Source organism: Kogia breviceps, chromosome 13 (assembly GCF_026419965.1).
Source record: "Kogia breviceps isolate mKogBre1 chromosome 13, mKogBre1 haplotype 1, whole genome shotgun sequence".
In the NCBI taxonomy this organism is placed as follows: domain Eukaryota; kingdom Metazoa; phylum Chordata; class Mammalia; order Artiodactyla; family Physeteridae; genus Kogia; species Kogia breviceps.
Genome location: NC_081322.1, coordinates 70,154,784 through 70,180,563, shown reverse-complemented (window position 1 = coordinate 70,180,563; position 25,780 = coordinate 70,154,784). Strand labels below are relative to the sequence as shown.

Below are 25,780 nucleotides of genomic sequence, written 5' to 3'. Positions count from 1 at the left end.
GAATACTATTTTATAACTGTCATCGACAATTAGTTGGTTTTCTTTGTGAAAATGTGACCCCACAAAATGTATTTTCCTCTTCATGTTAAGTGGTCTGAGGATGTACATGAGACAGTGAGGCTCCTTTTATGACCTAAGTAAGAGCTACAGACTTAGGTCCAGGCTAGTTGTCTCGAAGGAAGTGGCTAAGAATTGCCTGGATAGCTATTACCTCATGTTGGAAATGTTATGTGGTCTAGAGAATCTTTGCACCAGTATTGAAATACTGCAGGGAGATAATCCATGCCATGGCATTAGAAAAGCAAGGCAGCAGCCGGAAAGAAAACATGTGCCCATGGTCAGTTTCAAGATTATAAATGATGTAGAGACCTGCAGACTCCCCGGTGGGCCCCTCCATCCACACTTGCATTAATTATGCATAGAAATTTGATAGCTTGTATTCTGTGTATTTATCAGCACGGAGACAATTTCTTACTCTCAGGCTATGGCTATTAATCTCATAAAACTCAGACTTGCCTTGAAATGATATTCTTTTTTTTAAAAAAAAATCTGTTTTTAGAAGGTAGATTTATATGAAAATATTTTATACTAAAAGTTTGCTTCAATTATATTTCTATCATTTTATAAAATTATGAAAATGTTTATAAACCCAGTGTTCTCAGAATACAAACAGTAGTGAATTAGAGGTGGATGACTTCTGTAGAAGTATCTTTTAATACTTACTGTAGAAGTACTAATGGATCCTCTAGACACACCCTCACTAACCTCACACTAACATTTTCCAATGTTTTAACTTTAGATTTGCATGCCAATTAATCTGCTCCACTACTCATCAAGAAAAATAAATATCAAATAAAAAGATCTTTGGTAGAGAAATGTGTACCTATTTTCTCTTATACACAAAATCCTAAATTGTCTTTATTGGTTTGTCAGAAGTAAAAAATGTGTAGCCTCTCGACGTTATCTGTTTCTTCTTTATTAAAAAGATATTTATATTATAAGTATGCCTCTTTGTAAGCCAGAAAGAGGGGGAGGGAGTGTTCATTTGCATTTCAAAGGAGGTAAACATAAGGTCCTTTAAATACCATCCACTTTTGCACAATCAAGACCTTTTATGTAGAACTTCACTGAGAGACTTCCTAGGACATAAGAAAATATAAACTTTGGCTTTAGGAAATACTGCAAATCCGCCAGTCATTACAACTGATATTCCCTGGGCATATGAGTTAACTGTAGGTATAGCTGCATGAAACACTGCGTGAAGAAACGTCACATAGCTATTTCTTTTTCCCCAAATTAAATTTGGCTTTGAACCATCGTCTTGGAGTTTTAGCAGGAAAAAATTTATTCTTGGTCATTACTGGAGTTTCCTTGTCACCCTTTGGGAAAGTACAAATGTCTTGGAATCTTAAAAAGAGCAGATCATCCTGGGAAACCCCTCGCCAGTTTTCACTTCCGGTACTTGAAACGAGTGGAAAGAAAAGTATAGGAGAAGAAACACATACTAAGATTTAAATAAACTATCTTGACATACTAACATCTACATATGTCCACATACTCAGATCACTTGCATCCTTACAGAAGCAGATGATTTCCATTAATTTATAGATATATTTAATTAATTTACAGATTTTAGAATTCTTGATAATATATCTATAAAAATTTTTTAGATCTTTAGAAAAATTGTAGATATAATTTTTTTGATAAAAAAGAGAAATAAGGACCAGGACATATTTCTATGTTTGGAGTGATCAAAATACCACATAAAATTTATAGGTATATAAGCAATAAGCCAAACGTTAAGTAAAAAATAAAGTAATATAAATAAAATAATAAACAACAGTGCCCCAGTTTAGAGTTGTGGCTCATATATTACATTAATAGTAAGCTAAACACTCCTACAAGGGGAATAAAACTATTTCAGCAGGCTGGTTTCCATCTGATTCAATGAGCCTACTCTTAAAAATAAAGCATTTGCTGCTATGTTACTAAAGCAGCGTCAAAGCGCAACGATAATAATATGGCCCTTACAACTGAATTACTTCCTGGATCTCTTTTGATAAGTTATATATATGACATGGAATAATATATATATAATTTCATAGATCCTAAATCAAAGGTGATTGGATCAGTGTTTTCAAAATTTCTCACATTCCATATAGCGATTATATAAATCTATAGAAACACACATATGTACTTAGGTACACATATAACTGTATAGTCAACTCTTCATATCTGTGAATGTTGAACCTGCGGATATGGAGGGCCAATTGTACTACACCATTTTACATAAGGGACAATTGTATATGTCTTATCATCATCATAATACATATTTGACATAAAATTCTTTCTTTTTTCATAGAACAGTGGGAGTTTCAAGATAAATAAGAAAGGAATTTTGCTGCTCCAGAACTTTAGAAGCTGCTGTCATAAACTTTCCTGATATATGCCAGATGGATAGATGCTAAATACTGAGACTAATGCTTCCTATAAGTAGTTAGCTAAGTATTTGTATGGATCTTTGAATTCATTTACAGGATTGGCCCCAACATTAGTTTGCATTTATTTTTTCTTCTGACAAGTGAGGATCCTGTGAGTTTAATCTATATCTGATCAATGCCAGAAGGTCTGGGGTCCAGTGGATGTGTTGATGACAAAATTTCATTCTGAAGTTGCTCAGAGAGGTGTGACCCAGCTTGTGCCATCCTGGTTATATGGAGTCTAAGGAGGTGGGCCCAACTGGGCCAAAGATATTAGATCCCTTCTCAGCCAGGAAAGCCTGGGATTCCCAGTTGTACTTGAGCCTACTCTTGAAAAGCTGTGACCCTAGACTTCGACAAGTCTTCTAGAATGCAGAAAACCTGAGACTGGGCTGAAGCTGTCTGGGGTTAATATCTTCAGAAGCCAAATTTTTCCTCTTAAGTTTGAGACAAGGGGCAGGGGCTAGAAACAAATCTTTGTTATCTCTCAAGTCAGTTCATTTCATACTGAATTTTGCAGCAATAATCACATTTTGGTAACCAATTAATTGCTCTTTTTTTTGGCTGTATTTTCCAGGAAACCTAACGAAGCATATGAAATCTAAAGCACACATGAAGAAATGCCTGGAGTTGGGGGTCTCAATGACATCAGTGGATGATACCGAAACCGAGGAAGCAGGTATTTCATACTTTAGTTGACTGAACTCTTTACTGTGTATGCTGGAGCTTTGTGGCCAAGGGGGTAAAATAAATTTAAGTATTTAAAAAAGATACTGATCACATTTCATTTTACTAAATACTAAATATAGAAAAGAAGTCTGACACATTGAATTGCTTGAAACTTACTGAGAAGAAACGCATTTCAGTTCTGGCTGAGGAGGTGGAAAGGCCTTACTATGGAAATACTTCTATCTAGAACCATAAAGGAGATCTAATTGCACTTAAGTTGTGATGGTGATTTAAAGTTTATGAAACTTTTTGGGATACTTGAAAAGCATTTTGTCTTATTTTTCCTATTAAGAGGAAATCTAGTAGCAAAAATAATCCATCACTAACCTCACTAGAAAACCTGAGGGTCAGCTGGGCCTCGTGAGGTCTTATACCTGTAGAGAGAAGTCTTGTTCCCTTTTTCCTCTAATACCATCATTAACAAAATTAGATACCCATTTATTGAGGGTTTTCTATGAGTGGTATGATGGCTGAGTTATAAGGTCCAACTATGGAGTCTGTATTACAGGGTGGAGATGAAATCAGATAGGTACATAAAAAAAAAAACAAGAACCAATCTAGAGTCACAGAGGTATGTGCCCATGTGTGTTATAGGAATTCAGAGAGAGGACTGTCTCTAAGGGCTGGAGGGTTAAGGAAAGCTTTTGGAAAGAGATGGGGCCTAAATTAGCTCCTAACCTTCATGTTTGGATCTTGATCTTCACTCACTTTGTTCAATTGCTTCAGAAACGATGGAAGATTTGCACAAAGCGGCTGAGAAGCATAGCATGTCCAGCATTTCAACTGATCATCAGTTCTCAGATGCTGAAGAATCGGATGGTGAGGATGGAGATGATAATGATGATGATGATGAAGATGATGATGACTTTGATGACCAAGGAGATTTGACACCAAAAACAAGATCAAGAAGCACCAGTCCCCAGCCTCCTAGATTCTCCTCCTTACCTGTGAATGTTGGCGCCGTGCCCCATGGGGTTCCTTCTGATAGCTCCCTGGGGCATTCTTCATTGATCAGCTATTTGGTTACTTTGCCAAGTATTCAGGTCACTCAGCTTATGACACCAAGTGACTCATGTGAAGATACTCCAATGACAGAATACCAGAGGTTATTCCAGAGCAAAAGTACAGACTCAGAACCAGACAAAGACAGGTTAGACATCCCTAGTTGTATGGATGAAGAATGCATGCTGTCTTCAGAGCCGAGTTCCTCCCCAAGGGACTTCTCACCCTCCAGCCACCATTCCTCACCAGGATATGATTCTTCACCCTGTCGAGATAATTCACCAAAGAGGTATCTGATACCCAAAGGAGATTTGTCGCCCAGAAGACATTTATCACCTAGGAGAGATGTGTCACCCATGAGACATCTTTCACCAAGAAAGGAAGCTGCCTTGAGAAGAGAGATATCACAAAGAGATGTTTCACCGAGAAGGCATCTGTCCCCAAGGAGGCCAGTGTCACCTGGGAAAGAGATCACGGCCAGAAGAGACCTCTCTCCCAGAAGAGAGAGAAGATACATGACCACCATAAGAGCACCATCTCCCAGAAGGGCTTTATACCACAACCCACCGTTGGCCATGGGACAGTATTTGCAAGCAGAGCCAATTGTATTGGGGCCTCCTGTAAGTATAATTAGCTTTCTCTTTCTAATATATAAGTCCAAGCACATTGGGGTCTCTTGATGACACACTAGTGTGAAATGTATTATGATATGGGTCTCTGTCATGGGGAGGAGTAAACTTGGTTACTGAAAATAGAAGGAAGACATTTTTATTGCATGCTGTTGTCAGTAACATGTCTGTGGCATTATCCCAAGTATAGTATTACATCAGGGAAGAGCATTTCCAGCTGGTAACAGGGGAGGTCTTTCTAAATGCTTTCTAAGCCTAACTCATTATTGACAGGAGTTGAAACCTTTGCATGAATAGAAAAGGTGAAGTCTTTGGAATAGCATGGCTGCCTAGACAGACATTTTCAGGGACATTTAGGTGTCATTTATGTAACTCTTTGCCAGGTAAGGATTCTGATTCAGGCATTAGCATTGACTTTCAATCAAAAAAAATATTTTAAAATAAACTCATTACTTTGCCCACAGTGAGTGGACATGTGAAACCAGTGAGGGATTGGAAGAGGGGAGAATGAACCCCTTGGTATGTTTATAAATGAAAGGCATGAACACGTATGCTTTTCTTCCTGGTACCACCACTTCCTGCTACTGAGCGCCCTTGTAAAGTGAGATCTTGAGCCCACAGAGAATGGGGAGTTGGGAAAGCTAAGGGAGAAAGCATCAGAGGCGATTTCTATGGTATGCCCTCATTATAGATTAAGATAACAGCAGCAATCATGGATGAAATTTAGGCAGTAGGCTTATGCAAATCCATAGAAAAGCACCTGCCCTGCCTCATTCCACCAGTGTGGTCGACCTTGATGTCTCTTTCAACTTGTGTAGGGTTTTAAAAAATGAATGAAGCAGGCGCCTAGTGTAGACAGAGGAATGATACCTTTGGAGTTTGGTCGCTTTCAATGTGCTTTTTGTTTCCTGGGCTCTATTCTTTGCCATTGTCTTTTTGCTCTGGATTTCCATCATGTGTGTCGGCACTGTCCTTCACAGCCAAAGGAAGCACCACCAGCTCCCAGCTCGGCCATCTTATCATTGCCCTAGTGGTCACCTTCCTCCCTCTCATCACTTTTTCACCACCCTGAATTATATGCTTAGGTTGTCATTTTTGAACTTTAGGAAAACTCCCTGCTGCATTCCACTCCCCTGCCCCCAGCACCCTCTGCTTACAAGCCCGCCACCAGCTTCGTCTTCATGGTTCAATTACTGCAGAAACATGTGTAGCTATCAGGACTATTTGTAACTATTTGTCAACCAAATAAATTAGCAAGCTAAGAAAAAGAGGGACATTTCCACAGGTTTTCTTGTATCTTGGTGGTGCTAAGTAGACAGCAGGGCTCTTCTGAAGTTCATGCTATTGCAGCATGAATAGAATGAGAAATCCCTCCGATACCAGGATACCACATCCAGGGTGTAAAATGCTTTTTCTGATATAGACCCAATGATGCTGGTGAAGTGTGTGAGATGAGGCTCTCCTGTTCCTGATCAACTACAGCCACAAAAAATAACCCTTTGGTGCCAACACACTCTTGTTATTAAAAAATAATAGCAACTTGCAGCTAACTTGGGCAAAGGAAGTGAAGGACTAGACTGAAGGACGTCATCTAATTTTTGGATCTATGGCCAGAAGGTTGTTGTTGGAAGGAGATTGGTTTTTATTAGTCATTGAGTTTGCACCCGTGTTTTTTTTTTTAATACCAGTTCACCTGGATACTTCATAGAATTGTTGAACTTTACTATTTATGAAACCCAACTGTTGAGCCTTTGGTCTATTACCCAGTTTAATTCTCTGTAGAGAATTCTTAGCAGGCTGCTTTGTTCATGCAATAGAAAGGAATAGACCTTGGAATCCTCCCTGAGGATCCTCCCTAGGCAGAGACACTTGGTCTCGAACTCTTCCCGTTTGATGCTTTACCACACCTTTCTGGAGGGGCTGCAGAGGGTTTTCATCTTTCTATGATGTATGGACAAGATTTTCATTGCCAGAGCAAACAAAAATAAATGATCTTATGAGAAGTACGTCTCCTGATTGCTGTAGTATATGAGTGCTTCCCCCCTCTAAATAATGTATGAAGGTATTAAATTGGAATAACCCTAAAAATAATTCTTTTTGATGGAAATTCTATTAGCAATACCTTGTTGTTTAACGTTGACCAAGGGCTCACAGGGCAGTGACTGTGGCCTGAAAGGACCTTGTAGTCCAGTGTGGCATGCTCATTACCTGGTTCAGTCTGGAGTGGTGGGTCCCAGGGAGCAGGTTTGGAGGAGGTGATATGCAGTCACTGAGATTCTAGTATCCCGCTGTTCCCTCCCTAATGCCCTCTGGTTAGTGTTAATTTTAAGAGAGATGATAGATAGGTAGATATATGATACATAGAAAGGTAGATAGATAAACAATAGAAAGGGAGAGAGAGGGAGGAAGGAAGAGAGGAAGAGAGAAGAGTTTTTATTCATTCGTTCAGTAAATATTTTTTGAGGGTTTATCATATGTTGCTCAAGGATGATGATGAAAAAACTGCACAGTTTCTGGCCTCATATTTTTTAAACAAAAAGTTTTCCTTTTCTATTTTTAAAGTTTTGGTAGATAGATAGCAGGGAGACAAAGAAAGTGTGTCCTGGTCCTTGGTACAGAGTGTCCGTGAACATTGTCTAGCAAAAGTGTCATCCTATGGTTCCGTCCCTCGCTCTCTGTGTGATCTTGAGAGAGTCAATTAACCTCTTGGCCACAGTTTCTTCATCTGTTTGTGGCAGTCAGGACTGGGCCAAGCAGATTTCTGTCCTTGAAAGAACTTGCCATTCGGCTGTAAGGAATGCAGTGAGCTGACAGCCTCCAGCTGTTCATACCTTCAGGCTAGGCCTCCATTTTCATGCCAAGGCCACGTTCTCCCCTGCAACCCCCAGTCAATGGCTGAGCCTGGATCAGCCCCAGCTGACCACCTGCTTCCTCTTCCCATTACCTTCACATACATTAACTCCCCGCTCCCCCATCACCACCCCCAGCTGAACCTCTTGCACCCCTACCTCCTTCTGAGCCTTTGCTTCCAGAGGACCTACTGACACTGTTGAAAAGAAGGGTGGGGTAAGTATCTGGTACATGGGGTACATGTATAGATACACACACACGCACGCATGTGCTTGACACAACCCACACATGCATTCATTATTCATCTTTCCGTATCGAGATTTTTTTAAGTAAAATGCGCTAGTGTGTTCACAATATTACAATGATAAGGTCCAAGTTATGAGAATAGTGTTGCAAATGAAGTAAAAATTAGAGTAGAAAAATCTTCTTGAGAGTTTATTTGGAGGGTGAAGAAAGGGTCAATTCAAGGACAAAGGATATGTGGAAAAGCCTGGCAGTATTTGGAGCCATGGAAGTGATTACATGATGGGAATTGTACTTGTGCACTTGCTTCTGTGACTCTAACCATTGAATTTCTGGTCAGTAGAGGTCTGACTATAACACTTTTACTCGTAACACAAAATTCTATTGGCTTTTGAACATATTGGATACCTCCTATTTTTATTGAGGACAGTTCATCACTCCCTTTGTTAGACTTGACTCAGAGATCTCATGAAATGGGACAGCTGTGTCTCTGGCTGCCTCACAGACCCCCATTGTGATCAGGTGTATGCAGTGGACACCACAGAATGGCAATCAAAAGCAAAATGGAAAAATAGCCAAGCTACATTTTGTGTTAAACTTTGAATCTGTGATAATCGTGATTAAAAGAAGATTCATTTGGTTATCTACAAAGGTCATTATTGTAGGCATTATGTTCTTCCACCTTACGTGGTGCTGAATGAAGGAAACATGCCTTTTTTCTAAACCAAAGCAAGTACAAGAGGGATTTTGGTTTTGGTAGCATTTAAATGGTTCTTTCTCATACCATAAAATTATCCCCTTACCTAGCTTATGAGATGCTTATGGTTATAGGGTTGATGATTACATGATTTCTCCTGCACTTTCAGCACAAGTCATTTGTTTTTGGCTTGAATAAGGTGAAGCCCAGAACAGGGTTAGGGCCAAGCATGGTACAGAGTAGCAGAGATGATGCATAACTTATCGTTCTTGAGCTGGTCTCACGATCCAAATAGAACTGGATGAATCATTAATGGTATAGAGCATATCTTGAATTTTAGAACTGAAACATCCTTGAAATGAGTTAGAACATTTTTTGGTCTCTCCTGATTACTACCGTATTTGACACATTTGTATCTCTCTGATTTTAAGTTCTCAAAAAAATAAAAATACGGTGAGTCTCTTTCAGATGACGATTCATTCAAAGAATGAATCTCAGTAACTGAAACCTCATCATCTCATTAAAACCTGATAATCTCCACAGTGTAAGTTGGGTTTTGCTACAGAAACAATTATACAAAATAAGTTCTCCATTTTCAGGACTCGGACCATAAAATCTGGAGTACTGGCCCCCAATTTTAAGTATCTTAATCCATTAATTACCAAGAAGATATTTAAGTGGAAATAGTAGTATAAACAGAAGAATTAAAACACAGTCATCTTTGGTTCCCAGCTGTGTAGTTGAATGTGCGTTTTAACGATTTGAAATATTTAATGTTAACTACTTTGATGCATAGTTTGCATACAAAATTTGGCCTTGAATTAAGATTTGATGGAGAAGCTGGTGCTGATCTTCTGCCTTGATGTCTCCTGAGCAGGAATTTATTCCTTTAGACCAATGTCTTGCACATTGGAGTAACCAGTTTGCGCTATCACCACCATTTTGTCATCTGTTCTGTAGAGGACTAAAAAAAAAAAAAAAAAAAAGAAAGCTAATTTTCAGGCTTGTCACTCCATTTATATTCATCAACACTTAAGAAAAATATTAAAAATCTGCCCAGTATGTAAACAGATGGTAATCTTTTAACTTCCTTTTGAATTAAAAAATCTATTAGTATTTTTCAGCTCAGTAAAGTTTTTTTTGGTAATTATCCATTATTTTCTTTTCATTCCATCTTATGAAAAAAACAGAGCTGGAACGTGTCTCTGTACCTAGTGGAAAACACACTGCATGATTTATTACATTGCTGTTTCACAGCAAAGGCAACTTTTCACAGACCCACCGCCCCATTCAAGAATCCTAAAAGGGGCTTCCCTGGTGGCGCAGTGGTTGAGAATCCGCCTGCCGATGCAGGAGACACGGGTTCGTGCCCTGGTCCGGGAAGATCCCACATGCCGCGGAGCAACTAAGCCCGTGAGCCATGGCCGCTAGGCCTGCGCGTTCGGAGCCTGTGCTCCGCAACGGGAGAGGCCACAACAGTGAGAGGCCCGCGTACCGCAAAAAAAAAAAAGAATCCTAAAAGACTGCTGAGAAAATCTCTTTTGTCTTGAGAAATAAAAAAATGGATACAAAGATTAGGGAGTCTTCACGTGTCTTGAAAGACTGAGTGAGTGAGTGAATGAATGAAACAGCTTGACCTAAGCGTGAAGCGTGATGGGTCCTAAGCGTTGTGCTCTCTATTTCCCGATGCAGAATTTAAGAAGAGGATTACCTCAGGTTCCTTACTTCAGTCTCTGTGGAGACCAAGAAGGTGCTTATGAACATCCAGGCTCCAGCCTTTTCCCTGAGGGTCCTAATGACTATGTCTTCAGTCATCTTCCACTCCACTCTCAGCAGCAAGTGCGAGCTCCTATCCCCATGGTGCCAGTTGGTGGGATTCAAATGGTTCACTCCATGCCGCCGGCCCTTTCCAGTTTACACCCTCCACCCACATTGCCTCTGCCAATGGAGGGCTCTGAGGAGAAGAGAGGAGCTTCAAGGGACTCCTTCGCCAAGGATCCCTATGTGGTTCCTAAGCAGCAGGAGAAGCGATCGCCTCATGCTCTGCAGTCATCTGGTCCACCTAGCACACCCTCCTCTCCTCGGCTACTGATGAAACAGAGCACTTCAGAAGACAGCCTGAATGCAACAGAGCGGGAACAGGAGGAAAACATACAGACTTGCACAAAAGCCATCGCCTCCCTCCGGATTGCCACAGAAGAGGCCGCTCTGCTGGGGGCAGACCAGCCAGCTCGAGGGCAGGCGCCCCATCAGAAACCCTTGGAAAGTGCACATGTTAGCATTAGACACTTTAGTGGACCTGAGGCAGGTCAGCCCTGTACCTCAGCTACCCACCCTGACTTGCATGATGGTGAAAAGGACAATTTTGGTACATCACAGACTGCATTCGCTCACTCCACGTTTTACAGCCAGAGTTGTCTGGATGACAAACAGTTGGGCTTTCAAGGCAGCAAAGAATTACCCTCAAGCACAGAGGAAGGCAAGGAACCTTCGTCAGAAAAGAGTCAACTACATTGATCTAAGATGCATGGAGACTTTCATTTCCACATTTTCCCCTTTGTTTTTGTTTTTGTTTTTCTAGAAATAGAGGTAATCAAGTTTATAGCATGCCTGTCCTAAGTTACAGTAGTTTGCTATTATATATACTTTTGTTATATCAAAAGAATTAGGTAAACTAACAAGTCATCATGAGCCTGACCAAAACAAAATTTGAAATTAACCTATTGGGTCTGGTACTTTTAAAATTGTACAGATGTTTGTGCCTTTTCTTTACTTTGCTTATATTCTTATAAGCATTTTTTAGCAGTAATTTGTACATATTTTAGAATTTGTGTATCTGCTTTGTAATAAATGTAATTTCTTTCCTTTTTTGGACACTTGGATCTAAATGATGTAAAGCAAAACAGCATCAATATATATGTGAGGTTGCACTAAAACATATTTTTATATGATTAAAACTGAACAGCTTTTATGTACAGCTCTGATTCTGTAATACTAATATTTATTTACTTTGTTTCATAAATTGTACATTTTTTCTTAATGTTGTGGATTGCTTTTCTATGTGAAGCATGGGATTTACTGTTGCGTAACTAGAACAAAAATGTATATTGTAAACAAGATATTTAAACTAGAGTATCTTATTCTGCACTTATGCATTAGTTTAAAAAAAAAAAGATAAAGGATGTATCAGTCAGTTCTTAACTCTTGTAAATTTTTTTGTCTCTTGTTTGCTGGATTGACTATAACTTAAGTGCTGATTGTGATTTTAAACTGATAGTACCGTAAAGCATTAAAGTAAACTGTGCTATTGTGAGTTTTTTCAAAGCTTTATAAATCAGTTATAAATAATATTAAAAGTATTTGGTCTTATGTGAACATGTTGATCTATATACTCATCTAAATATATGGGAAAACATTCCACCCCATGTAAATATGTACAAGTGCATCACTGGTACAATTTTATGTAACTCAGTTGGACACTAGGTTGCCACAGACCTATGCTAGGGTGTCTTTAAAAATTAAAGTGACAAAGCACATGGGACTGTGTTGAGCTTGGTTATCGGCCGGCCCGGTGGCTTGGCAGGCAGTGCTGTGCGCTGCCCATGGAGAAGACCTGGGCTTAGCAATCTCCTTGGTTCTTGCTGCACGAGATGGTGACTGGAACTAAGGCTACTACAGAAGGGTCGCGCTTGGACTGAGGGGTGGGTGTGGAAGCGGGGAAGGGCACGGAGACCTGCTCCCCAGCCCTTCCTGTCAGCCAGTCTGCACGGTCACAGGGTTCGCATCAGCTCTAGGGGAAGCCACCTGACCCTACCGCAGAGGGGAAGAGTGCCACACTCCTGGCTATCTCAGGGGGAAAGGAAAAGAAGCTTTCCAGGGAAAAGAACTTGTGGGAGGATAATGTCTTTTGTACATAACATTTAGAATGGGCTTTGGTTAGCGTGGACAGTGGGCAGAGCCTTTGTTTGTAGGTTCAGAAGAAGGGAAGGAAGGGAAGGGGTACAACACATGCGCGCACACACGCACACACACACACACACACAATCTGGGTTATCTTTGTGCTATATAGTGGATTATAATTCTGTGAAACCAAGTTTGTATATTGAATTACATTAAGGAGTGTTCTTTAAAAAGAGAAATAAATATACGATTACATGCTTGAGGTGTCTAGTTTTTATGTGTTGTTTTACATTTTAATTTCCCAATTTTGTTGCTGCAGAAATTTTGAGGCTACCAACATGCCATTTGTGCTTTTAATTGCTAGGCTCTGCCTATCCCGAGGTGTGCAGAGTATGAACGCTTTTAACATGTGAGAAGGCAGTCATTGGCTTCCATATGTCATCCGATTAGAACGGAGAGCGGTCAACACAGTGCGAGCTCTAGAAATGGGGTCCTCAGAACCTGGGCATGGGAATGGGTATCTGAGAAGAGTCATGAATAAATCAAATGATCATTTCCCCTTCTGCTTCCCTCTCAGTATGCATACGTGTCTGAAATTCCCCCAGTGGGGAAACCTCTTTATTTTTGCTGAGGTGACTGAAGGTAAAAACCGCTGAAACAAATACACCATAAAATATCCAGAAATCATAGTTCTTTCATTACAAAAAAGTAGAACCTTTATAATAATGGAAATAGCTCATTAAAGGTCAAACTCTTATCAGTATTTTCATTCCAAAAATCTCAAATTGGTGGATTTACAACTCGCCTATTATGTTTTATGAGCCAGACTGTCTTTTTAAAACGGTGTTTTACAAAGGTGAATTAAAGGCCACCACAGTTAGCCTAATATCTGTCTCTCACAGAGAATAATCCTTGCAACATTTAGTTGCATAGGGTGAATTGTGTGTCTTACTCCTCACTGGAGGGTGTGTGTGTGTGCATGTGTGTGTGTGTGTGTGTGTGTGTGTGATCCCTGGACAAATCAAATACTCTTCTTCTTCCTCTGTCTAACTCATTTCATGTATTCACTTGTTCATAAAACAGTTTTTGAGTGCCTACTATGAACTGGGTACTATAATTGACATTTAGGATGAATAAGAGAGTATTCCTGCCATCAAGGAGCTCAAATAAAGAGGAGAGATGTATATGTGAGTAAATATATACAGTATGCTGTTAGTGCTAAGATAATGGCGCATTTGGTGTGTTTTGCAATCACAAAGGAGAGAGCAGTCACCCTGCTGAGAATGAAAGGAAGCATGGAGCAGGCTTCACCGCAGAGGTGGCCCTGGAACTGTTACAGATCAGGGTTCTTGGCCTTTTTAATCAATGGAAATTGATCAGAGACCAGACAAGAAATTCAGGCAGGCCTTCTTAATCAATGGAAATTGATCAGAGGCCAGACAAGAAATTCAGGCAAGGCTTTATTGGGGCCCCTGCTGCAGCAGGGGGGAGCAAGAACAAGCAACAACAAGCAACAGGTTCCCTTGCTTGCCTGCTCACTGACGGGAATGAGCTGGTTCCTTATATGGGGTGAGGGTACGTGCAGGTCCAGGGGTTGGGCTGGAGTGATGGCTCAGGTGGTTTGCTCCCCTCTTTGGTGGTGTTGTGTGCAGAGGGCATGTGCAGTACCCTGCTTTTGCTCCCGGCTCTTCAGAAGTGGCCATTGGTCTTTTATTTTTATTTTTCTGAATTTTTGAATTTTATTTTATTAATTTTTTTAAACAGGAGGTTCTTATTAGTCATCCAGTTTATGCACATCAGTGTATACATGTCAATCCTAATCTCCCAATTCATCCCACCACCACCCCACCCAGCCGCCACTTTCCCCCCTTGGTGTCCATACGTTGGTTCTCTACATCTATGTCTATTTCCACCTTGCAAACCGGTTCATCTGTACCATTTTTCTAGGTTCCACATATATGTGTTAATATACGATATTTATTATTCTCTTTCTGACTTACTTCACTCTGTATGACAGTCTCTAGATGCACCACATCTCTACAAATGACCCAATTTCATTCCTTTTTATAGCTGAATAATATTCCATTGTATATATGTAACACATCTTCTTTATCCATTTGTCTGTCGATGGGCATTTTGGTTGCTTCCATGACCTGGCTATTGTAAATAGTGTCGCAATGAACATTGGGGTGCATGTGTCTTCTTGAATTATGGTTTTCTCTGGGTATATGTCCAGGAGTGGGATTGCTGGGTCATATGGTAATTCTATTTTTAGTTTTTTAAGGAACCTCCATTCTGTTCTCCATGGTGGCTGTATCAATTTACATTCCCACCAACGGTGCAGGAGGGTTCCTTTTCTCCACACCCTCTCCAGCATTTGTTGTTTGTAGATTTTCTGAAGATGCCCATTCTAACTGGTGTGAGGTGATACCTCATTGTGGTTTTGATTTGCATTTCTCTAATAATTAGTGATATTGAGCAGCTTTTCATGTCATTCTTGTCCATCTGTATGTCTTCTTTGGAGAAATGTCTGTTTAGGTCTTCTGCCCAGTTTTTGATTGGTTTTTTTTTTTTTTTTTTTTAATATTGAGCTGCATGAGCTGTTTATATATTTTGGAGATTAACCCTTTGTCCAATGATTCATCTGCAAATATTTTCTCCCATTCTGAGGGTTGTCTTTTCATCTTGTTTGTAGTTTCCTTTGCTTTGCAAAAGCTTTTAAGTTTCATTAGGTCCCATTTGTTTATTTTTGTTTTTATTTCCATTACTCTAGGAGGTGGGTCAAAAAGGATCTTGCTGTGATTTATGTCAAAGAGTTTTTTTCTTATGTTTTCCTCTAAGAGTTTTATAGTGTCCGGTCTTACATTTAGGTCTGTAATCCATTTTGAGTTTATTTTTGTGTATGGTGTTAGGGAGTGTTCTAATTTCATTTTTTACATGTAGCTGTCCAGTTTTCCCAGCACTACTTAATGAAGAGACTGTCTTTTCTCCATTGTATATCCTTGCCTCCTTTGTCATAGATTTGTTGACCATAGGTGTGTGGGTTTACCTCTGGGCTTTCTATCCTGTTCCATTGATCTACATTTCTGTTTTTGTGCCAGTACCATACTGTCTTGATTACTGTAGCTTTGTAGTATAGTCTGAAGTCAGGGAGTCTGATTCTTCCAGCTCCGTTTTTTCTCTCAAGATTGCTTTGGCTATTAGGAGTCTTTTGTGTCTCCATACAAATTTTAAGATTTTTTTGGCCCTAGCTCTGTACAAAATGCCAGTGGTAATTTGATAGGGATTGCACTGAATCTGTAGATTGCTTTGGGTAGTATAGTCATTTTCACAATATTGATTCCTCCAATCCAAGAACATGGTATATCTCTCCATCTGTTTGTGTCATCTTTGATTTCTTTCATCAGTGTCTTATAGTTTTCTGAGTATAGGTCTTTTACCTCCTTAGGTAGGTTTATTCCTAGGTATTTTATTCTTTTTGTTGCAATGGTGAGTGGGATTGTTCCCTTAATTTCTCTTTCTGATCTTTCGTTGTTGGTGTATAGGAATGCAAGAGATTTCTGTGCATTAATTTTGTAGCCTGCAACTTACCAAATTCATTGATTAGCTCTAGTAGTTTTCAGTGGCATCTTTTTGGTCTTTTTGTATCTTCTTGTCCGTAATTTGCCTCAACTGTGCATGCACATAGTTATTTTTAGTCCCTTATAATTTCTTTGTATTTTGTTGTTCAAGGAGACATTTGTCCAGGTGTAAGCACTGCAGCAAAGTGTCCCAGGTCTCAGCCTGTCTCAGAACAATTTATTGACAGATAAATTTCATCATGTACTCTGGGACACTGTTCTGTGTGCTAGGTGCCTGGTACTGCGCAAAACACAGCAAGTCTTTGCCTCCATTTTGTATTCTGGTAGAGGTGAGGCATAAAAATAAAGTGGAAAATGGCATGTTATATGATCCAGGTTGTAAAGCTGTGAATGGGGAAAAAGCCAGATGTATTATAGCTAGCTCCCTGAGTCTATGACAGGGTGGACGTGGTTAAGCTAGAAAGGTACGTCAAAGCCCAATTTCCTAATCCAATCCAAAGAGCGTGGATCTGGCCCTGTAAACAATGAGGAGCTGAGGTAAGCGAAGATTGAAGCAAGAAAGTACATTGCCATTGTTAGCGTTGTTGTTATTATTCAGAAAAAAATCAATGTGACAGCAAGGAAGACAATGGATTTGAGAAAGAGTGGAGGCAGGGAGACCAACTGGGATAATTATGAAGCTATGTCTTTTCCCTGGAAATAAGGGCAGCAACAATCCAGACAATGGGGTCATGGAGATAGAAGGGACAGTTTTACTTAATGAAGAGGAATTGATCATAACTAGTGACTGATTTGGTGTCAGGGAGAGAGAGATAGAAGGGGTAAAGATGCCTGGAGTTTTAACCTGGGCAGTGGAATGAGATGGTCTTGTTAACGAAGAAAAAAGAGTGAGTTTATATTGCATTTGGGGATGTAGGTGAGGAAATGAGCTCCCTACAGTAGTTCAGAAGGAGTTCAGTCTCAAGAAAGGCCCAAGCTGGAGATTGGTTTGTCTATTCTTGTCACTTACTGGTAGCTGAGAACACTGAATTGGATGAAATCACTCAGGGTGTATGTGTACAGAGGGGTAGAAGAGGAAGTTTGAGGACTCTCACAGGAGAGAAGTTAATTCATGACACGCAATGGATGTCTTAGGGCATCAGGGCTTACCCTTCTTGTGGAACCCTATTTGTAAAGGGATGGACTGTGGTATATTTTCCAGTTCAACTCAAGGCCAGTCACGGAGCCAAACCTGGCTTTCCAGAAATTATATACTGAGTATCACAGCACAGCATAAAATTCTCTCAAATTGTACTTGAGGTGTGGCGGGTCCAAACTGATAGGTGCTGTAAATGTAAAATATATGCCAGATTTTGAAGACATAGCAGAAGGAGGAGACCAAATATCTTTTATAATTTTTCATATGAATAACATGTTGAAATGATGAAAATTTGGATATAGTAAATAAGTTGTTATTAAAATTGATTACCCACATTTCCTTTTCTAAATGATGGTCCAGAAAATTGAAAATTGCATATGTGGCTCATTGTATTTCTATTGGTTGATGTTAAAGAGAAGACAGATCTGAGGGCATAAGAAGAGAGACTGAGCTTAGCTTGGAGGCTATTTCCATAATTGAGGTAGGAGATGATGGTAGCTTGAAATAATGTGGTAGTAGTTGGGTTAGAGACAAGCAGATAGCTTTGAAACACATGGCAGGAGAGAGGGGATATCTGGAATTTATGGGAATGGGGTTTATTGGATATAGGCCTCTCAAAAAAGAGAAGAGTCACAGATAATGCTCCTTTGCTAGCTGGTCACTACTGGGTTAAACATGAAGCCTTTTCACTATTGGTTAAATCCGGGTAGGGGACTTCCCTGGTGTCACAGTGGTTAAGAATCCGCCTGCCAATGCAGGGGATACAGGTTCAAGCCCTGGTCTGGGAGGATCCCACATGCTGCGGAGCAACTAAGTCCATGCGCCACAACTACTGAGCCTGTGCTCTAGAGTCCGTGAGCCACAACTACTGAGTCCGCGTGCCACAACTACTGAAGCCCACTTGCCTAGAGCCCATGCTCCACAACAAGAGAAGCCACCACAATAAGAAGCCCGCACACCGCAAAGAAGAGTAGCCCCCGCTCACCGCAACTAGAGAAAGCCCGCGCGCAGCAACAAAGACCCAATACAGCCAAAAATAAATAAATAAATTAATTAAACCCCGGATAGGGGGCATGTTTGGGAGAGTAATGGGCAGTTTGGTGACCCTGATCTCCTAAGTTTGAGGGCCCTGTGGGACATCCAAAAGGAAGAATGCAGGGAGCAACTGGATATGTGTGTCTTCTAATACTGTATCAAAAAATAATAATACCACTATCATTTATTTAAAGCCTATCATATGCCAGGCATATCTCATTTAACCCTCACATGTATTCATGGATTAAAAAAATGCCAACATTTCCTTTCTTTTTTAAAAAAACCATACTCTATACCCGTGGTTCACAGCCACCCTCTTTCCCTAATACATATTTTATTGTGCCCCTTTTATATAATATAATTGGTCTTTACATATCATTTCAAAAATTTCAATATAATATCCTAACTGTATGTAAGGGAGAAATGACAGGAACGTAATCTCTAATACAACTTTGTTTCTTTATTCTTAGATAAATGCTCTTTAACTATTACAGTTAAAGGTTAGAGTAGAAGATCTAATGAATATTTTGGTACTTGCACCTCTGTATAGATCACCAGGAATACGACAGCTACCAACGCAGGCTCATACCAGTGCGTCGTGTTGGGAACTCATGAACCACAAGTGGCAGTGCCTCAAGGACATGATTTTCTGGAATGGTGAACAAATCTCGGAAAGTTCCAAACAAAAGAAAACATTTTTCTCGATTTACATGGTAGTTGCCTTCCTAGAACAATTCAGTCTACACTTAGTTCTGCTGTAACACTTGCTTTAAAATTTGTTCGAAAGCAATTGATAGGAACAATCTGAACATAATACATTTGTTTATGAGGACTTTTTCAGCGAGAAACACCAGGCAAATCCAGAGAAGTGCACTTCGCTGAATGAGCCATGTAGGAATACACATATGTACATGCTAACACACTAAACACCTACCAGCTACCTCGTTTCACCACACCTGCACACGTAGTGAGTGGGGCTGTAATTTTCCGTCTAGTTTCACATAACCCTCCCTCCAAGACTTCACAATAACTCACAAATGGCGGCTCTTCTGTTGCCCACTTCTACTAGCGAAATTTAGGTTTTTGTCCAGTAAAGTATTTATTGTAGTTCTTGTGTATTTCTTAACTATTTACCACGTATAAAACTGTGCTACTATTTTTACTGGGATCCCACCTTTTTATTTATGTCACTCATGAAGTTTTTGAGTATTATGTCCCAAACCCCATCTTTCTCATAAGCCCTGTTGTTTTTATTGCATGATTTTGCATAGCACAGTGATTTTTAGAAACACACGTCTTCCTATAGCAGAAATGACTTATTAAAGATCTACCCCCCCCAATTTGTCTTTATAATAAAACAGGTTTAGATTCATATAGATATAAATAGATCTTTCATTTTTATGAGTGTCTCCTCTGGAGGGACATCAGAAAGTTGTACAAAACTGTCCTACACATTTCTGGGACCCCAGTATCCCAGAACCCGGTCTACTAAGTGCCAGTAGCTCCCTGCAATAATGACACCCTGCAACCATAGAAGTAATAGACAAGCCTTCATACATTTTCCAAAATACCCTAGGTGTGTCTGTGTGTGATACTGCCCCAATTGAGAACCGCTGGTCTGTTTCAAGCTGGGGGAAATAAGATGAATAGAAACTCATCAGACAGAAATGTATTTATTTATTCTAAAAAGCTCATCCTCAATATCATGGAATCAAACATTTTGAGTTTTATGTGTGAAACAATTTTTCAAAGCATTTGACAATTTCTGTAAGTCTATTCTGATTATAGTTGCTAACACATAAGTTCACCCATAATGTGTTATGAAGACTACTACTATTTGAGTCAATTTAAAAATAACGATGCCAATAACTGTTTTTTTACTACTTTGTGGCTGCTATTACTAAGATGATGAAGTTCAAATGGCTGCTATTACTAAGATGATGAAGTTCAAATCCAAGTAATTGAGACACCAAGATCACTTCTATATCTATTACATTAGTGTAGTGCATGCAGTCTCCCTATTAAGTAAGGAGCTGTAAGTAAGAAGTTAAGTAATCTGCTGTGGCAGAGACTAGCGAACTATTATCCATCTCCTCTCTTTTGCTTCCTGAGAAGGAAGCCAGGCTATATTTTTTCAGCCTTTTTTGAGGCTAGGTGTGGCCAAGTGACTGAGTTCTGGCTGTGAGAACATGGTTGGGGGATGGAGTGTAGCACTTCTGGGCCTGGATCATTAAATCCTCCCATGTACCCACCATCCTTCTTGATTAATGAACGGACTCTGGAAGCCTCCTGTTACATATGGTGGAGCCATAGGTAGATGGAGCTTAGGTCCCTAAATCAAGGAGAGATCAAGCAGAATTTTTCTGTAAAGTACCAAAGAGTAAATACCTTTGAGGACCAAGAGGCAGAATTTAAGGTATTATGTAGATACAACTATAACCATTTAAAATATGGTAATTTAAAAATGTAAGAACTATTCTTAGCTCATTGGTTGTACAAAAAAAGTGCAGCAGGCCAAATTCAGTCACAGGCCTTAGTTTACCAAGCCTGCCCTAAATCATTGCTTAAGGGAAAACTACCTGCTGATCTAGGAAACTTTCCATGAGTTTATAACAGGCAGCTTGTGTGTCCAGCCCCTGAAATTTAGGGGCTGTTTTTTCCAGCAGTTAGCCTCCCATAACTTATCCAAGGCCACATAGCTGGGAAGTAGCAAAGCACAGATTTGAACTTGCTGATATTGCACAATGCTGCCTGTTGAGAAAGAGGACAAGTTTGACTGTTGACATCCTCCAAGTGCTGGGAAGGGGCCGAGGGGGCTGGCATGCTTCATACTGACATCCCAATTCTAAACCTTGAGTTAGAAAGAAATGCACAGAGACAAGCAGTAAGAGTTCTACGTTGCACAATTGTGCCTTGAAAACCCACATGTTCCCAATTTAATAAAGAGATCTTGTTTGATAGTGTCAAGGATAATGGCTTGTTACTGTTCCTTCAAGGAGTTGGACTAATGTTTCGCATCTTATAAATACCCTCTAATTTCCATTTCTTCCAACTCCAACTCTACCTGCCACCTTCTCAGGAGTGTCCCTCAGTGCAAAGTCCACCCAAATCTGGAAGCAATACTGCACTTCTGCTGGAAAAAGGTGGGATGGAGAGATGTATAAGGGCTGGCTCTGGGACCATCCCATGCTTTCCAAGGTCTACATTCCTTAGAGATTTTTGACACCTTATTTAAAATGACTAAGAAAACAAATAAAGAATTTTTTTCCTGGAACTTTACAGAAAATAAAAATGAAAGGAACACGGTCTGGTATAGATTATCCTAAACACGTCCATGTCCAAAATATTGGATGGTGTATATACTGTACCTAAAAAATCAGCAAGTCTTCCTGGTATAACTTTGGAAAGAAAGACATTGGCGTTCTAAAATACCATTCCTGCTCATTCTTGCCATCTTTCCCCACCAGGCAGGATTTGTTTACTTCGGTGTTTATAGTTACCAGTTGGCCTCAAAATAGATATTTTAATTCTGAGATCTCACTCATGGATAAAGAATGTGAGGAGAAGTTTTCTGTGGTGATGTTTGCATTTTAAAATTAAGGGTAATTAATCTCTCCTGTCCATCTCAGGAAAAAGAAGATGATTATTATGAAAACAGAGGTTGGTAGAAGAGAAAGCAATTAATAATGATCATTTTGTAATTTTCCTTAGACTTTGCTTTTTTGTTTGTGGTTCACGAAGGTAGATGAAAGATATTATTTTTACTTATCCTGGACTCTCAGTGTTTTAAAGACAAACAAGTGATGATCTATATCTATATTATTTACCCTATTTGTGAGTACTCCATTATTGGTTGTTGTGGTTTGGTTCTCACATGCCAAATTCTAGAAATGCCATGCACAGTAAGTTGTCTTATACAATGCAAACAGAACTAGTAGTTGACTGATTAATTTTTAAAAGTCAAAGGATCATAAAAACTTCATAATTACATCTTTAAATATTTCCTTTTAACTTAAAAGTTAAAAATGCTCATACATTGACCATCGTTTAGCATACTATAGTGTGCCATCTTTCTTTTGAGTATGAGTCTGTTGTTGGAAATCTAATCAGGTAGCTTAAATAAAACCCAATCACAATAAATTAAAATCCTAATTTTAATTTATGTAAAGAGGAATGAAAATTCAAAGATATTCAGGAATCAGTTGGAGGGAAGAATCATTTTTTATTTTATTTTTTGAATCTTTTACAGTTGTATCAACCACACATAATTCAATGGAAATTTTTAGTGACTCATCTTTATTAAGTCTTTCTAAAGCATATAACTTAGTCGTCATAGATATAAGCACTCTATATCTTGTTGCATTCGTACTTCATAGTTTTATGGGACATTTAAATTATGTAACTTCAGTAATCCACAAAACTTGCATAAATTGGTTTGGGATTAAATTCGACCACAGATAATTCAACTGGTGACACCAAAAATGCACAGATGTACAGGGAGCAGCTTTGAGCATTCAGCTTGGTTTGTGAAGAGAACGAAGAAATGCAGTACTCTGACGAATCTATTAGGTAGAGGTCAATTTGAAGATCTTTGAATGCGTACGTAAAGTGATGTTTGCCTGCTTGTGGACTTTACAAATCTATGTTATCACACTGAATAAAATACCAATACTCTTTGGTATTTTACAGAAAAATTCTGCTTGATCTCTCCTTGATTTAGGGACCTAAGCTCCATCTACCTATGGCTCCACCATATGTAACAGGAGGCTTCCAGAGTCCGTTCATTAATCAAGAAGGATGGTGGGTACATGGGAGGATTTAATGATCCAGGCCCAGAAGTGCTACACTCCATCCCCCAACCACGTTCTCACAGCCAGAACTCAGTCACTTGGCCACACCTAGCCTCAAAAAAGGCTGAAAAAATATAGCCCGGCTTCCTTCTCAGGAAGCAAAAGAGAGGAGATGGATAATAGTTCGCTAGTCTCTGCCACAGCAGATTACTTAACTTCTCTGTGTCTCTGTTTCATCTTGTGTGAAATGGGAATAAAATTTTAAAGAGAATTGAATGAACAGGGCCTGGAACAACACAAATGCTGTGTAAGTGTTTACTGTTATTTCTCTCGGCCTACAGGTTAGAAATCTCGATTTCCTTCTTGACATCGACTTTATCCCACATGCAGTCAGTCATCATGTCCTATTGATTTCTAATATCTCTCAGATGTACCCTCTCTTCTCCACTATGCCACTATTGTAAAATATAGTTTAACTGTTATTGAGGTACAGCAAGGCCAAAGGATCAGGAGACAATTGCCATTGAAAAGATAGTTTGTTATACTCACAGATCCCAAGAGGAAGGGTCATACCGCTCCATGGGGGGGGTCACACGGGGAAGCAACAGGGTTTGTCAGGAGGCAGAGGAAGACAGAATGTAACATGGCAGAAGCCTTTATTGTGGTTTCCAATGGAAGGGATGGGCAAGGCAGGGTAAACAGGTTTAGGTTTAGCTGGTTGAATAATCTCAGTGGGCTCTAGGGCTGTCTGGTTGTCTGGTACCTGGACTTGGGGTGATTAGGGCAGGTGGATAGTGGCCCAGATTGTAAGAGCTTGATTAAAAAAAAAAAAAGACAGTTGGGGGTATGGGCTCTGAATTGTTTGGTTTGCATATAAAGATATGCTTGATGGCCAGTTGTTTACAATCTCTAGGAATTAGCTAATCCTGGGGAGGGCAGTCCTTCCGGGGTCAGCCAGGCCCCAGATGTCCAAGCATCAGAATATAGAAAGTGAGGAGACACAGCCTCAATATTCTTCCATCTCTCTTACCCTTGTGAATAAACCTCCCTCCCTGCAGCAGAGTGACCTTTTGAAAGCCTACATCTGATTGTATCACTGGCCAGCTTAAAATGATGCAGGGTTGCCCAATGCCCTCGGGAGGAAGATCAAAGTCATTCACATCACTAATGTGCCCTAGCGTGCAGGCTTCTCTTCTGGTCTCTTCCCGCACTTCTCTTTCCCTGGCTCTGTGCTTCAGGCACACGGGCACATCAGTTCCCCCAAAGTGCCTTGCTCCTCCACCTACTGGGCCTTTGTACTTGCTCTACTTGCTGCCCGAAAAGCTCTTCCTTGCTCTGTGCTTTTGCCTCATTCTCTGTTCAATACATGCTTCAAATTTCACCCCAGATTCGCTTCCTCAGAAAAACTTGCATGACCCCCTGACACACACATGCATTGTGTGATTAATTTCCTGGGTGCAAGGTGGCAAAGTTGATAAATACTAACCCTTGGAGTCTGACTAAATGGGTTCAAATCCCACCTTCATCACTTCTTCCCGTTTGACCTTAAATAAGTTATTTAATCACTCTAAAACTCAGTTTCCCCTCTCATGGCGTAAGGATGGCAACAGGAACATTCTCTTGGGCTTCTTGTTAGCATTAAATAAGATAATACATATATAATGTTTAATCTAAGACTTAAATGTTTGATATTAAAATTTCCTATTAAGCCTCAGAATTTTTTGTAACCTAGAATTCTTGCCAACTACTTGCAATTAGTCAGGATTCAAATTGAGATCATTTTCATATCCCTGATTAAGAGAATGGTTTGTTAATTAGTATCAATCACTTCAGAAGGTTAATATAAGCTAATTAATAATCTAGATACTGTTATGGAAATGACATTTGCTCACCACGGGCACCAAAATGATTTTTTTGCTTATCTACCATGACATATAACAACATTCTTTTTATTAACCAAGAGTTCTACATACTGAGAATACAGAGAAAATAATTAAACATAACATATGATGGAAACAAATATAAGGTTATCGTTATTAACTTGCCTTTCTGCAGATGAAATTTCATTTTTATCCCTGAATTCCTTCTAATAAAGTCTTACTTTTATTAGGGTGAAAGAGTGAGGTATGATGAATGTGTTCATATACTGGATTTGATCAATGGTTGCCCAGGGCTGGGAGTGGAGGGAGGGCTTGCCTACAAAGGGCCAGGAAGGAATTTTTGGAGGTGATGGAATTGTTCTATACCTTGATTGTGGTAGTGGTTATACAACTACATACGTTTGTCAAAATTCATGGTGTGATACATTAAAAAGGTGAATTTTACTCCATACAAATTATATCTCATTTTTTTAAAAAAGATTGGATTGACAATTTGGTGTTTTCTTAAGCGCAGGAAATGGTCGTGGCGACACTGGTCTTCCATTACTGAAGAGGTCAAGAGTAGTACATTTGTATATTCACAGAATCACGATCCAATGATAATTTCAAGTTTTAAAACTAATTACAGAATAGCTCAGTGATATGTAAGCGAACGTTGTCCTTGCCATGGAGACAGAGTATGACATGCTGCAAAGTGAGAAACAGGGGAGGCAAATACGCAGGACATAGCAACCGAAGGGGACCTCCCAGAGGCTACACTTTCACCTAAGTGCATGGAACTTGGAAAAGTCTAGATTTTTGGTAAACATGATAAGAGCCCCCTTTA

General features: G+C 39.7%; 1 protein-coding gene across 12 annotated transcripts in view; it reads left to right on the top strand.

Moving 5' to 3' along the window:
• The window catches only part of HIVEP2 (HIVEP zinc finger 2), a 192,209-nt gene extending 179,419 nt beyond the window's left edge, over positions 1-12,790 (top strand). For all 12 annotated transcript variants that reach the window (XM_059082974.2, XM_067010919.1, XM_067010921.1 and 9 more), the window contains 3 exons: positions 3,058-3,159; positions 3,936-4,831; positions 10,323-12,790. In XM_059082974.2, coding sequence (XP_058938957.1) covers positions 3,058-3,159; positions 3,936-4,831; positions 10,323-11,147 — 1,823 coding nt within the window. In that variant the 3' untranslated portion in view covers positions 11,148-12,790. The remainder of the gene's footprint in view (positions 1-3,057; positions 3,160-3,935; positions 4,832-10,322) is intronic.
• The last annotated feature ends 12,990 nt before the right edge of the window (positions 12,791-25,780 follow it).